Source organism: Vulpes vulpes, chromosome 13, assembly GCF_048418805.1.
Source record: "Vulpes vulpes isolate BD-2025 chromosome 13, VulVul3, whole genome shotgun sequence".
Taxonomy (NCBI): domain Eukaryota; kingdom Metazoa; phylum Chordata; class Mammalia; order Carnivora; family Canidae; genus Vulpes; species Vulpes vulpes.
In genome coordinates this window covers 21,021,054-21,036,013 of record NC_132792.1, presented here as the reverse complement: position 1 = coordinate 21,036,013, position 14,960 = coordinate 21,021,054, and the positions used below count along the sequence as shown (strand labels likewise).

Below are 14,960 nucleotides of genomic sequence, written 5' to 3'. Positions count from 1 at the left end.
CTTCTAGGGGCACTACTTCGGGAGCAATGAGGTAAAGAATTCACTGTAGGTGCCAGGGCCGCTGGGTCAGGAGTTAGGACAAGTAGCACTGGACTATATGTTGAAATGTGGCACCTCAGATGTAGCAGCAAAGGTGAGGGAGCCCCTAGGTCTGAGCTTGATGTAGCTTCTGGTCAAATCTGTTTTATCTTGTGGAGATAAATAGTATAAGAAAAACAAAAATAACAAGCTATATACACTATGTGTAAAATCAAATAAGCAAGCAGTCAAAGTTGTTTTATTTTTATTTTATTATTAGCTAGAAAGACTTTTCAATACACAAATGTATTTCTTCCAAGGATTGCCCCAATGTGATCTCAAGAGTCCATGTTAACTCCTTTTCTGGAAACTTCCTTTTCTCAGTTGTTGTATTCCTGAAGAGCCTGGGCCATGAAGAGTTTGCCCAAGTTTTGGGCAGTGAACTCCTTGATGTTCTGGCAGTAAGTGTTAATCTGGCCTGTGCATTGGGGAAAGTGAGAAAGAAAGTCATAATGTTCCACAAATTACAAAATAACTTAGAACACTAGGCAAGCAAGAAAATCAGAATACAGAATCATCAAAATTTTGTTTTGAATCAAGAGTTTATAGGAATCAATTCTGTTTGTCCCCACCTTTATAATAAAGAACATAAATTCTTCTGAAAAGAAGCTATCTTCCACTCTTGGTTACGTGGAGACTGAAGAAAAATTACAGTGGTTACATACACATTAGCTGTTCAGAAGGCAGTGACCATGGAGATCGGACACACGCTGTACTAAGACAAGTGGGAAAACAGCACGGACTTTCCTCAGCCAGGTACAAAGGAGATGCGAAATCACAGAACTACAAACGAAATGGCCCCACCTGACCCAGATGTGCACAAGTGCAGGAGTTGTCAGGCTGTTCTCTGAAAATATTAAGGTTTCCTTTTCTAATACAAGACAGAGCAGAAACAGAGTCCCCATGAAGAAAGGGCTCTGTCACTGCTCTTTAAGTCTTAAAACTCATTATCTAATCTGATACAACATTCATGCAAGGTGTTTTATACATATAATACAACTCCGCCTGAACTGGATGTTAAGTAAGGAATGTGCCTTGGTTTCCCAAATTTAATTTATATGTGTTCTAGAAAGTTTTAAAAAATCTGGAATCTGACCCCACCCCCCCCTACACACACTGAAAATGTATAAGCCGAACTGAGAAACTGGAATATCAGCTTTTCTTTAAGTAGGATTTTCACTCTAATAAATCTCTCACAGGCAACCGGCTGATTGAATCAAACAGTATTTAGCAACATTTATACAGAAATAAGGTTATTACAGATAAATAAGAGCAAAATCAAGTCCTGACATAGGACATAAGACTCCACCACTAAAAGGCAGTATTAAATGGTAGATACTCCCAAAGCACATCCAGAATTGCATTCCTGTTGCTACAATGTAAGGCAAAGTAAGGGAAATCCTTTTCCTGCAGTCAGAAAATCCAATTCAGCTCAAACACCCACATGCAGACGTGGGGCTGGGCTGGAACATGAAAAGCAAGCAGCTTGAGCTGAATGATCTTCTGCTTTGGAACGTAAACATTTTCCCCTGGTTTCTATGAAAGATGACTCAAATAAAATCTTTCCACTTTAGAAAGTTTATAATGCCATCTCAAAAATGTTTAGATAAACACAGAATGAAGAAGCACTGAAAGGACCTTAGAAATAACAAAGACTGACAAATTCTTAAATTTCAGAAATTATAGGTGCTAGATTCGAATTCATCATTCAACCATTTTAAATACACTAGCTTTTACGATGTATTTTTCAGTTTATAAATCTCTTCTTGTCTTCTGCTTCCTAAGGAAAAGAGAAAACTAGCCATGTTTGCACTGGCTAACAATACCTGCAATGAGTAGAGAATCCATCCTGGCAGGAGGCTGAGGTGGTTTGAAAAGTTTGGACAGATCCTCCTCAGGCAGTGGGGGTTCTCCCCGACTCTGGCGCTGCATATTCTCCTGCTGGCGACGCTGCTGATACTAAAATTCAGAGAAGAAATGATTTGGTTATTTTTCTCTACCCGAGGAGATAAAAAGCCTCCTCAGCTATGCAATCAGAAAAACCCCGTTGCCCTGAATTCCAAGCTCAGTTTTATAAATGGTAATCCATGGTAACTCCTCCTTCTTTTAAGAAGCTAATAAATATGACAACAAAGAAAGTTTCTTTATTGGAAACTCTTGTGTCACTCTGAGCTCTTAAGAGTCTATAACCAATGACATGCAGAAAGCAAACTGGTTATGTGGCAAAGGAGGGCTTAAAGGCAAAGAAGCTCATGATTAGTGAGTGAAGGGCAGTGTTTTTACCATTTAGGAAAATGGGGTAAATGACAGCATTGTAAGTATGACTCATCTTAACTGTAGTAACAAAGTAATCAATCACCACACTGGGGAACTTTTTCAACTTTATCCCTACTGACCAAAACAACAATAATGCCGATGATGCTGATACTGTTAACATCATCACTATTGTTATTATAGTAAATACTTCTACTAATCAGCTGTGCTTTTAGCTCTATAGCTAAGAATGAATATTAGCTTCGATTTTCAAAAACTGTCAAATAAGATTCCTAGAAATCTAAGAAGGTGGGGATACATCTAAAGGTATGTGCAAACTTACTGAGAAAATTATAATCAAGATAATTAATACTTATGGGTTGCTCACAATAGCAGAGAGAAAATATCCCACATGCAGCCTTAGAAGGTCAGGTAATGAGAAACCAAGGTGGTAAAAAATTTAAGAAGGAGAATACCCTCCTTTTTGCAAAGATTTCTATACTTATCACAGGGTTTGAGGGTAAAAGCCTGACAAATCTAAAAAGGGTACTGAATGGTGCTGGTACAAATGAACATCAAATGCAAAATTTTAAGACATGCTGGAAGTCTGGAAAACATCTATAAGATTGGTTCCAGAATCAAGTGTCTTGATACTCCAGGTTGCATCCTTTACCTATGGGAAGAATCAGCAGGAGAATGGAATTAAGCTAGGGCTTTTTTTTTTTTTTTGTCATCCCCTGATCCTTTATAAGTTTTTTTTGACCATTGCCATCTTTACCACTCATTTTCTTTTCAGTTAAAAAGTATATACTTTATAGATTCATATGTCTTTTAAATCCTCAGTACAGCAGAAACAAAGTATTTCCAATTTCACTATATATGAATATTGATATTAAAACAATTTTTAAAAATATAAAATTCTCAGAGACATTTAAGTTGTAGTTGTGTTGAAAACTATAGTTAATACCTAATTTAACATATATTTTAATGAACACACAGTAATCCTATACAAATGCTTTCACAGATGAACATTCTGGAATCAACTTATCTATGAATCAAATGCTATAAGAACACTGCAGAGCAATACAGTCTAAAAACAATATTCCAGGAACTGTGAAAATCATGTGGCCGTCAAGCAACACGAATAAAGAAAAGGTTAAATGGCCACAGCAGTATATATGTGGATATGAGAATATTCAGGTAATTCTGGGGTTTTTATCTGTATTATACTATCTATTTCACAGCAGTTGGTCTATTATTTCCTATCAAAATTGCTTGCTCTTAATCACAATTGCTCAGTTTTTCAAATGAACTGAAGATTGCTAACTATGCTGCAATGAGCCACTACCAAACCAATTATAGTTAGTAAAGAAATGAGCTGTGACACTCCAGAATCTCTTTTGCCTCTGATTTTCTCAATAAATGTATCTCTTATTTGCATAACACTGCCATCACAATCTGAGCTTAATACATCGGCTCTCTTTAAAACAGGTATTTTTAAGTAAAACTTAGAAATAATATATGATAATAAATTAAATATGATGTAGAGTTACTAGCTAACAGTCAATGCTTTATCAAATATGATTTTGATCGTTTTGAAGATAACTCTTGAAGCACCATACTTAGAAATGAATTGTGTTTGTCAAATTTTTCCATAACACCAACCTGATGTTTCTGCTGCTGTTGTTTACTCGTGTTCCTCATGTATGTGTTATATTTAACTATATCTTGGCTCATTTCATCCACTCTGTCCATCAGCAACTGTAGATTCTTCCCCAAATGATTGCTGAAAGGTAAATATACCGACATATCATACTTTAAAGCTATAGCTCTGCCACTGCTCTAAACACTCCTGAGATATTAAATTGATCTGTCATTTGCCAAATGAATGAGAGCACACATATGCATGAAAGCAGGGGGACAGGAAAGAATCTGAGTCAGCTTGTTATTAAACTTTCCATACTGAACCCACAACTGTAACCACCAGAATATCTGATATAGCTCAGTTTCTTATTGTCAGAGCATACATATATCAGGGTAGGGGCTGTTAAACCTATCTAGCAGGTTATAATGTGTATTTTCTGAACAACCATGTTTAACTTAAGCTCAGTACTCCTGCACCTTTTTCCTTAGCACAACCCTCTCCCCAACTGTGCTCCAGAGCATTTAAATGAGGAGCCATGGAAAGGAAGGACCATGCCAACACATTAAGACTTCTGGTACATGGTTTCTCTATCTAGCAGGTTCTAAAAGAACAACAATAGCATTTATTCTGCAAAGCCAAGTGAAGAAAGAGGGCTCCTTTCTTCTTGCCCTTCCTAGAATCTGTAGTACAGTCATTCACACTTCTTTTCCTCTTCAGAAATTCCTATTACAATTCATTTACCAAAATCACCTTAGAAAATGATGCTCCCGGTTAGTACTCTGACCACCATATTCATTGATTTCTGCTTGCAACTATCTCCTACCAGAGTAAAGCCTGCTACTACATATATGTATTCTTAAAATAACTAGTTAACAAATAGTATTTGCTCATTCATTTCAAACAAGGACAAAGTACCTATTATGATCTCACTTCAGTGTTAGCAAACAGAGAAACAATCATGAATGAGACATTCATGGTCTCTATCTTCACTGAGCTTACAAATGAGTGGGAGTGGGAAGGAGAAAAAAGACATACAGATAGTATGGTTGCCATATCTCTTTCCCTTCAGGGGGGAACAGGCTGAAAGCAAACGATCAGAAGGAATCAACCAAGCAACAAAGTATTTCAGGCAGAAGACAGCATCAGCGCCGAATGTCTGAGCAGGGCAAGAACTAGGCAGACAAAAGGAAGAGGTCTGGCATGTCTGGAGCACAGTGACAGGTTACAAAGGACAAGCACAGCTGGGAAGCCATTAGATGCACCACAAAATACACCAACCACAGTTAGTGTGAATGAGACTTCACAACTTCAACATAAATGGTGTCCTTGAGTTGTACATGGTTGCAATAGATTTTGCCATAAATTTTTAAATGACTGGGGCATCTGGGTGGCTCAGTGGTTGAGCATCTGCCTTTGGCTCAGGTCATGATCCTGGGGTCCTGGGACCGAGTCCCACATTGGGCTCCCTATAGGGAGCCTGCTTCTCCCTCTGCCTATGTCTCTGCCTCTCTCTGTGTGTCTCTCATTAATAAATAAATAATATCCTTAAAAATTTTTTTAAAACATTTTAATGACCACTCTGGCTACTATGCAGAGAACAGACTGGAGAGTAGAAACCAGGAGATTAGTTAAGAGTTGATTGTGGAGTACGGGCAAGGATATAGAGAACCCAGAACACCCATACACTCTGGTGGGAATGAATTTACAATGGTACAACTACTATATGAAAAATAGTTTGGTGGTTTCTCAAAAAGTTAGGTTATCATATGACACAGCAATTCCACTTCTAGGTAGATATACCCAAGAGAACTGAAAACATTTGCTCACAAGACACCAGACATGTATGTTAAAAATTGTATTATTCATAATAGTCAAAAAGTGGGAAAAAAACAAATGTCTATCAAAAGATGAATGGATAAATTGTGGTATGCCCATATGACAGAATACTATTACGTCATAAAAAGAATGAAGTCCTGATACATAAATAAAACTTAAAAACATTACACTAAGTAAAAGAAGCCAGATACAAAAGGCCTCTTGCTGTATGGTTCCATTTATATGAAATATTCAGAATAGGCAAATCCATAGAAACAGAAAGTAATGAGTGGCTGCCAGGTTGTGGAGGAAGGACAGGTAACACTGTAAATATATTAAAAATCACAGAATTATACTCTTTAAAATGGTTAAGATGGTAGATTTTACATTATATAAATTTTATCTCTATACTCATTTTCTTTCAAGATTTTATTTATTTATTCATGAGAGACACATGGGGGGGGGGGGGGGGGACACAGGCAGAGGGAGAAGCAGGCTCCATGCAGGGATGCAGGGAGCCCAACGTGGGACTGGGACTTGATCTCGGGTCTCCAAGATCACATCCTGGGTTGAAGGCGGCACTAAACCGCTGAGCCACCGCGGCTGCCCTTATCTCTACTTTAAACACTATACACACACACACTCATACATACACAGAACTATTGTGGTATTACAGAGCAAACAGTGATGGCTTAGATGAGGATGGTAGCAGTAAGCATGGGAAAAATGGGCAGAAGTGAGAGAAATTAAGAGCGACTCCCAGTTTCCTGGCTTGAGCAGCTGAATGGTTGGCTATGGCATTTCAGAGAAGGGGCAGGTTTATGAAGGAACAGACTGGGAATGTTAGGAATAAATGAAAGTAATCCAGTTACATTATGAATCCTAAACGGACTGTATCTGTAACCTGGAGAAAATTAGCAAGTTTTGGCTCCTTCTTAAATAGCAGCAAGAGCACAGAAAGGGGGGTTGGGGGGGGGGGCGCACCACACATGTGCACGTGTATGAATAAATGTAACCTCTAAGCCTAGGATTGGCTGTGTGTGTGTGTGTGTGTGTGTGTGTGAATAAATGTACCCTCTAATCCTAGGATTGGCAGCATCTACATAACCTTGGCCCAATGACTTGGCCTAATGACTTAATCTTTTTTCAAATGTTTCAGTTTTCTGAAAAAGTGCTTTTTTCAAGTTAAATTTTCATATTTTTCTTATTCCATTTAATTGCATTTTAATTTTGTGAATCATTTTTTTTTTTTACTTTAAAATATTTCTTTTTCTTTGGAAATGAGATTAAATATTTGTTTCTGTTTCCTTCTAATTTTTTAACAGCTTGATTTTAACTCACCTCTAATTAAGTGTCTGGGCCAATGTTGCAAGCTGAGCAATTAAAATGATTTTTTCTATCAAGCAGCTACTCAAATGTCCAGGTCCACTGAATGTATAGCCACACTGTGTTCCAAACTCCTTCAAGATTAAAATTTAACAATAATCTGTCAGCTAAATGTACTCTTCCAATAGATACTACTGAGTATATATGAACTTTGCCAGTCACTCTATCAGCTACTGAAGCTATGTAAGACATTGCTAAACTCCACCTATGCTAGTGAGAAAACGGGAATGCAAACAGATAAGGACAGCATAGTGGTGTCTTTGCTCTAACAGAATGGAAGCAGAAAAGATAGTTTGGTAGGATCAGATGAGACCTTCCAGATTATTTGACAGTTGAATTTTGAGTTTTTGAAGAGGATCTGGAGACATGGAAAACAGGAAGGACACTGCAGCTACTGGGTGAAGGCAGTGTGTTCGGACACTCTGGAATGAAAAACAGAATGCCTCTGAAGAAATGCCCAGAAGGGCGAGACTGGGAAGAAAGACAGCAGTGAAACTAAGAGGCAGACAACAGGCACAGCATAGTGATTTGGACGCCGGGACTAGAAGTTTGGATTCTATTCTAAGGCCAATGGGGAACCAGGCAAAAAGTTAAGCAAAGGAGTAATATAATCATACAATTTGCATTTAGCAAGATCACTACAATGAAAGAGGAAAAGGTTAAAAGCGGGAAGTTAGGAGACTGCGAAAGTAATCAGGACTAGAAATAATGAGGCCCTGGCCAAAGGTAGCAAAAGACACAGAAATAAGATGAAATCACCGCAGGAATGTACACATGGGAAGACAGACCCTGAGGTACAATGATATTTAGGGATGAGCAAAGAGGGCTCACTGCGGAGAAATGAGAAGGACCAGAGCTGTAGTTGCACAGACTCCAAAAAGAAAGGTTATTTCAGGAAGGAGTCATCAACACATTAAATGTTTGAGTGCCTACAACACCCAGTAACACAGTGATAAAGTCGCCCTTTGTGACTTTAGTGAGAGCTCTGACACTAAGAAGTTTGACTATAAAAACAGGTGAATACAGGACGCTTGAGTAGCTGCTCAGTCAGCCAACCAACTCTTGATTTCCACTCAGGTCATGACCTCAGGGTTGTGAGATGGAGCCTTACAGGGGGAGGAGTCTGCTTAAGACTTTCTCTCCTTCTCCCTCTGTTCCAACCCCCCACCCCATACTTGCTTGCGCTCTTTCCAATAAATAAATCGATCTTAAAAAACAAACAAACAGGTGACTATGAACCAAAAGATAAAAGGAAATGGATAATAACAGCATGAGATCAAAAAGTGCTCTTTTTGTAACTTTGTTTTTTAAGATGAAGGAGACTTAAGTTTAAACATTTTTATTTTTGGGAGATGTATGGTCAAATAGGGGTTAAAAGTTATGTCAGCAATTCACTGTCACATGGTTCAGAAAAAAAAGCATGTACTTATGCGTATGGACAAAGAGCAGGTACAAATATGGCAAGATGGATCAGTGGTGAATCTAGGAAATGGTTTATGTGTGTTCATTAGCTCATTCTCTTTCAGTTTTTCTAAGGAGCCGAATATTTTCAATTTTTTTTAATGGGAAAAACAAGTCAAGAAAGCTAACAGAAAAGCAGTACAGATAGCAACTGAAGATATGAGGAAAGAGTATAGAAGAATCAAGTTGGATCCCAAGAAGGCAGGATGGATGGGAATCGGACAGCCTTAAGGAAGAGGGAACCAACTCTCACTTCCCCAGTAGAAGATCTGAGGCTCAGAGAGCTGGCAAGAAATGCTGTCATTACACAATTAGTTAGGGTGGTGGGTCGGAGATGGTAGTGATGGTGGTAGTGACATTAGAGAAAACCATAAAGGACAGTTACTGCCATATACAGAGACAGAGCTATTATTTGTTCCCACACCTTAAATCCTAGAGACAGATTATACTGATTTTAGCAATGAGAAAGGTGCTACTAGAATAGACCTTCCCTCTCCACCAAAAAATGTCTTTGATATAAAGTAATATTATTATATATTGTTAGATATATCCAATTACTGAAAGAAGACAAGCACAGATATGTGGCCTTTAAGCATTTCCTAACATTTATATTACTACAATGTTTTTCAGAAATATATCCAATAAGAAACACTCAAAAATTTGCATGACAGATCTTGAAGGACAAAAATAATTAAAAATAATACTTATTTCACAGATAACATTCACAGGGAATCGGGTCCATTACCAAGAACAACTTTATGGGGATCTTTTTAGTACCAATTCAACTAGAATACTGAACTAGGGAATTATTGCTAGGAGTTTCAGTAATATACCCTTTTCTTTTATTGTCAAGGAAACAAAGAACTGAAAAACAGCTCACTTAAACAGATGTGAAACCAAGACATGCGGTGAGAAGTCTGCTCTGGTTGCAGGATCAATTTATCCTTATCCTTGAAGTATAATGCCCATCCTCAGTTTACTTGTTTAAAGGAGAAATAAAAACAGAATCGTTTCTTCATGTGTGAAAAGCTGAAGACTTGGGTAACAGATTTTTAAAATTTTTTAAAGGCTGTTATGAAAACAGCCATTGCTAGAACTTCCAACAAATACAATTAAAACTAAAAAAGAAAAAAAAATTAAATGAAAGAAAATGTAGTATGTTTCATTCACAGCCTAAAACAAATTTATCAAGTAAACCAAAAAAGTGGAATCCACATATGGGTTGTGAAAAGCAAGACCAAGCAAAATATTTGAGGAGCTGTTTGGACATGATTTCTGATATGGTTTCTCAGAAAAAATTTTATGGTGACTGGCCTGATTATCATCATGCTATTAATGTTGGAAATTAAAATTTGAAGGGTGCCTGGGTGGCTCAGTCAGTTAAGCATCCGATTCTTGATTTCGGCTGAGGTCATGATCTCAGGGTTGTGAGATCAAGCTCCATGTTAGGCTCTGCACTCAACAGGGAGTCTGCTTGAGATTCTCTCTCTCCCCCTCTCCCTCAAACCATCCCCCTGCTTGCATGCTCTCTCTCTAAAACAAATAAATCTTCAAAGAATTAAAATCGGAGATGTACAAAGGTTATATTTCATTCTTATAAAACAGTACTGTCAGTCTGGATGAATACAATAGCCCGTTAGTATAGGCACTGCTTCAGGGTTGCTTGCCTTATTTTTTTCCTTCCAACAAGAACACAAATTTACCTTTTAAATAATTTCACACGAAAAAGAAGGGGCCCCTCTTTCAATTTCACTTAAAATACAGAAGATAAAAACTATAATAAAACATTTTTCTAGACCTTAGTTGCTATGGCAAACTGGGAATGTTTTCCTGACTATTAAAAATGCTGTTTGGGGCCAACTGGGTGGCTTATAAGTGTCTGCCTTCGGCTCGGGTCATGGTCCCAAGGTCCTGGGATCAGGCCCTCCCAGGCCCCGGATAGACGGAAGTCTGTCCGCTCATGCTCTCTCTCAAATAAATAAATAAAATGTTTTAAATAAAGTTTTTGAAAAATGCTATTTTGGACAAACAGACATTATGGACCAGCTCATTGGTAATTTAAAGCACAAAGAGGCTATATTTGTTTTGTATGCTCAATAAACTTGGAAAAAGGTGAAGGCATAAATTATATAAGCAAACGCTTTCATGTAGTAAATTTAAAATTACTGTATAACTACATATACTTAATACATCAAATTGTAACCTTGCACACTAAAGAAATGTTCTTAGCGCAATGCTTTAAGTACAGGTGTGCTGAGTGTGTTTGCAAAAGCAATAAAGAAAAGTATGACCTTCTAAAAGAGACAAATTAAAGGACTATTATGAATATATGTTTGCAGTCAACAGTACACTCTTCAGTGCCAAATTAGCCTTGCAAGCTGGCTGCATTACTTAGCACTCCGTTCATGCAGTTTCCATCTCCTTCCTCTTACAGACTTTCTAGTGGCCCCTATGATGGATTCATGCAATAAAAAGTGGCACTTAAAGCACAGTCCTATCCACCCCAGAGCACAGAAAACAACACTGGGTTCTCTGGTCCTCCTGGGTTTACCCTAGTTGACTTATAACAAAGAAGTACAAAGTCTGTAGATTCTTTTGTACAAGTTTCTATCTGGGATAAGAGAAACCTGATAAACAACTATGCTTCTATTCCAAAGTGGTTGCTTAAGAAAACATACCTTGTTTCTTCCAGTCATTCAACAAATGCATACTGACTACCTACTACTCTATTTAACTTCATTCTACAGGTCTGCTGCTAGCATACTCCCACCACAAAACAATCACCAAGATCAAGCTTACAGGGGATTTCATAGGAGCTACCTATAGATGATTCTGCTTATATTTCTGTTAAGAGCAATAAATGATAGAAAAGAAACATTAATTCCATAAAGGAAATAATCTATTTGGAACATCAGTCAGCACTTTACCAATAAAATAAATAATATCTAGCAACTAGATAGCTAAACCAGTCACAATGGAGGAAGTTATGTCACCCCCATCTAAGATACCAAAAGCCAGGGTCAGATTCGGAAAATTCTAATTTTAGTTGAAAAGCCACTTTGGAAATTCACTAAGAGTCTGCATCTGAACAAGGGCAAGTGCTACTAGTAAAACAAAGAAGCATTTGCATTTTTCACGGTATTCCTCAGCATTATTGAACATCCAGACACAATACCATAATCCTCTAAGGACCGTGTACAATAAAGCTAGGCACCCCCTCCCCCAAAGAGCCCTCCCTCATGGGCATTTACCGTATCAAAGCAAAAATAATACAACAAAGGCATCAGAGGGTTCTTTTAACAGTATTATTAGTATTCGAACACTGTTTATCAGTTTGGCCTTTTTCCTGAATTCTTAGCAGGGCTGGACAAGTACTAACGTGTCGTAATACAAGTCCTAAGAACCTCAAAATGTACTTGGGTAATTTTTTTCTTGGTCCATGAGTTAAATTCTAACTGAAAGAATCTTTCACAGAAAGTGTTGTTGTTGTTGTTTTCTTAAAGGACTTTTCATTAGACAGGGCCACTTACCTGCTAGCAAGACTGAGCAATTCATGTTTATCTGCTACAGCTGACTTCTTCTCAAGCTCCCACATTAGGACGTTGATCAGATGTGAGTTTTTAATTACAATCGGCACTTCTTCAAACATGTGCTCAAAGGTGATATTTCCCTTTTTCAATCTGTGAAGCGTGTTAAAAATACTTTAGTCTGGTGGTCAGAAGTAAGTGTTAAATTGACTATTTCATACATCTTTCCCTAATTACAGGCCCTCTCCAGGATCTCTGTTTCATTAGCACTCTTTTAAAAAAAAAAGAGAGAAACTAGTTTTACAGAGTCAAGCTGAAGCTGAATGATATGAATAACATTGAAAACAATCCAAGTTTGAGCTATAAAGCCCCAAAAACAAGATTCTTGGCAGAAGAAACTAGTCTTTCTTTATAATCAGGTATCTTCAAAATTTCATTGATACTAAAATGTAAATATCATGGGAAATTATGTTATATAACTTCTATCTAAAACATTTAAATAAATAGCTGGAAAAGAGAAATACTGCAGTTCTTGGAAAGTTCCATTTTAAAAGTCTACCAAACTAAAGAAATTAACAACTAGCAGAACGCTCACAGTTATCTTATATACAATAGTTCAGAATACAGCAAGAAAACGGTTTCTCATAAGTTAGTTTTAACTACCAAACCCAGGAGTTGTTCATGAGTTAGCTTTTAAAATTTTTTGCAACCTAATTTCTTAAAAAGCTATTGGAAAACTAGCAAAAACCTGTCCCAAAGCTGCTAACTTTAATAAGAAACCAAAATGCCCTTAATTAACAGAAAATGAAAGAATTCTAATTTTCAAAAAATTTTAACATAAATATTCCAATGCTATTATGAAAAATCATAAAACAGCTTTACCAATTAATTCTGTGCATATTTATCACCCATAAAATTTCCAAAATGCCACATTCCTTACTGATACCTTAAAATATTTATGCCTTTCCCATCCCCACCTGCATGAAACAGGACTCAGAACATAAGACATATAGCTCACAATTATCCTGACACAGAGCTCAGTATGACAGCCACTGGTCACTCATCCCATTCTCTCTTTTCTTAATCATTTGTATCTTCAAATCCAGTAGCTATTTAATTCCCCCTCCAACCGAATTCATACACAGTGTGAACAACAGATGAGACATTCCATAAAGAACAGTTTAAACATGGAAAGGGAGAAATCAAGAGGCACTCGGCCATGCAAAACTCTTCTACAGTCCACATGGCAAAAGCATTACCACACCACCACCACCAAGGATTCAATAAATGTGGCAAACTACAATCTTAAGAGGAAAACAGCCAATGCTTTACCATACGCCTCACAGGCCCCCAAACACTTACGCTTCAGGAGAAAAATCCTTCTCTTTACAAACTTCCATCAGTTTAGGAGTCAGTCTGTATGCTTTCAGCGAGAGAGACCCTTGGGCAGTTTTTATGGGATCTCAAATAAGGAAAAGAGAAAGAAATTACTAACACTTTTGTTACTGCCAGTGCTTTGCTTGAATGACACTGGTTCGAGGCACACTATTACTAATCGTACAATCTTTGCAAAATGAAGATCAAAATAAATGATCAGAACTCAGTCTGAAGCAGATTCAAATCATATAGCAAATAGTTAAGTGAAAAAACATAGGAACCCTATCATCCTACTTGTAATAGGTAGAGTAACTTCCTCCCTAAGGTAAAAACAGAAGATTCAAAATGCAGTTATTTTTAAACCTATTCGTCTGCTTGATCCAGAAATCTTGATGAAAATTAAACATCTCCTATGTTCTGTCCAGCTTATATTCATCTTGTATAATTAGAAGAAAAATATTAATGAATATTAAATATGAAAATACACCATGTACTTGTGTAATTCAGTGGACTAATTTAAATGAATGGCCCTGTGAACAAAAGTTTATCCATCCTAGTAATCATTGTCCAATTTTTTTAGTTAAAAGAGATTCTAAAAATGACCAAAGAGTGCTATCACAAAAGTGTCTTTTTAGTTTCAGAGAAACTTATTTGGTCAAAACTAGCTGCTTACACACTCCATGAGTAAGGGAGCTTAGCACTTGCTGCATGATAACGGCTCCGGCATGCCAATATTCGCCTAAAACCTGTGTTAACATTCATGTTGTCTGAAACTTAACACAGTGAAACTTTTAGCAATAGGTGATAAAATGAAAACCAAAATAGATTGAAACAAGTGGAAAATTCATCAAGGTCTGATGATGCAATGTTTCCAGCCAATATAAGTACACTTTAACAACTTGTTCTTTACTGTAATCCAATTGTTAACATACTGAAACAATTTTGGGGCAGCTCATAAGATTGATCGTATTCATTAGTATTTTTTCTGACAGATACTCAGGACGTTACATTTACTTCTCAGCTGGAAACTATATGCAAGTCTGCCAGATATGGCAAACTGTGAGTGTTTGGGGAGGGGGAAGGCTATAAAGCTGTTAAATTGCCTACAGTTCTGATACAGCACAGAACATCTGGTCTGGAGAGCTTGAGGAAACACCATTAAATAGGCCGAAAAGAAAAAAATCTTTGTGCTAAGAAACAGTCCAGGTTTTGTACGCTGCTGTCAGAGGTATAAAAAAACTTGGCACACTGTGTTATGATTGGTCAGTCACGTACAGAGCCAGACACTCTAGCAATTGGGGTTTGTTAGACATCTGGTCTAGTTCCACCAGCCCCTTCAAATGAGGGAGGGGAGATGGAGGAATAAAAATGAAGCAGCTACTCCAGCATTCCAAAATGTACACATCAGGGCTCTGATA

At 37.4% G+C, this 14,960-nt stretch overlaps 1 protein-coding gene across 1 annotated transcript in view; it reads right to left on the bottom strand.

Moving 5' to 3' along the window:
- Positions 1-272: 272 nt before the first annotated feature.
- Positions 273-14,960, bottom strand: part of EIF3H (eukaryotic translation initiation factor 3 subunit H) — a 96,296-nt gene continuing 81,608 nt past the window's right edge. The window contains exons 4-8 of the mRNA XM_025993367.2: positions 13,528-13,627; positions 12,169-12,318; positions 3,997-4,117; positions 1,905-2,037; positions 273-496 (exon numbers count right to left, since the gene is read on the bottom strand). Of these exons, the coding sequence (XP_025849152.2) occupies positions 399-496; positions 1,905-2,037; positions 3,997-4,117; positions 12,169-12,318; positions 13,528-13,627 (602 nt within the window). The 3' untranslated portion in view covers positions 273-398. The remainder of the gene's footprint in view (positions 497-1,904; positions 2,038-3,996; positions 4,118-12,168; positions 12,319-13,527; positions 13,628-14,960) is intronic.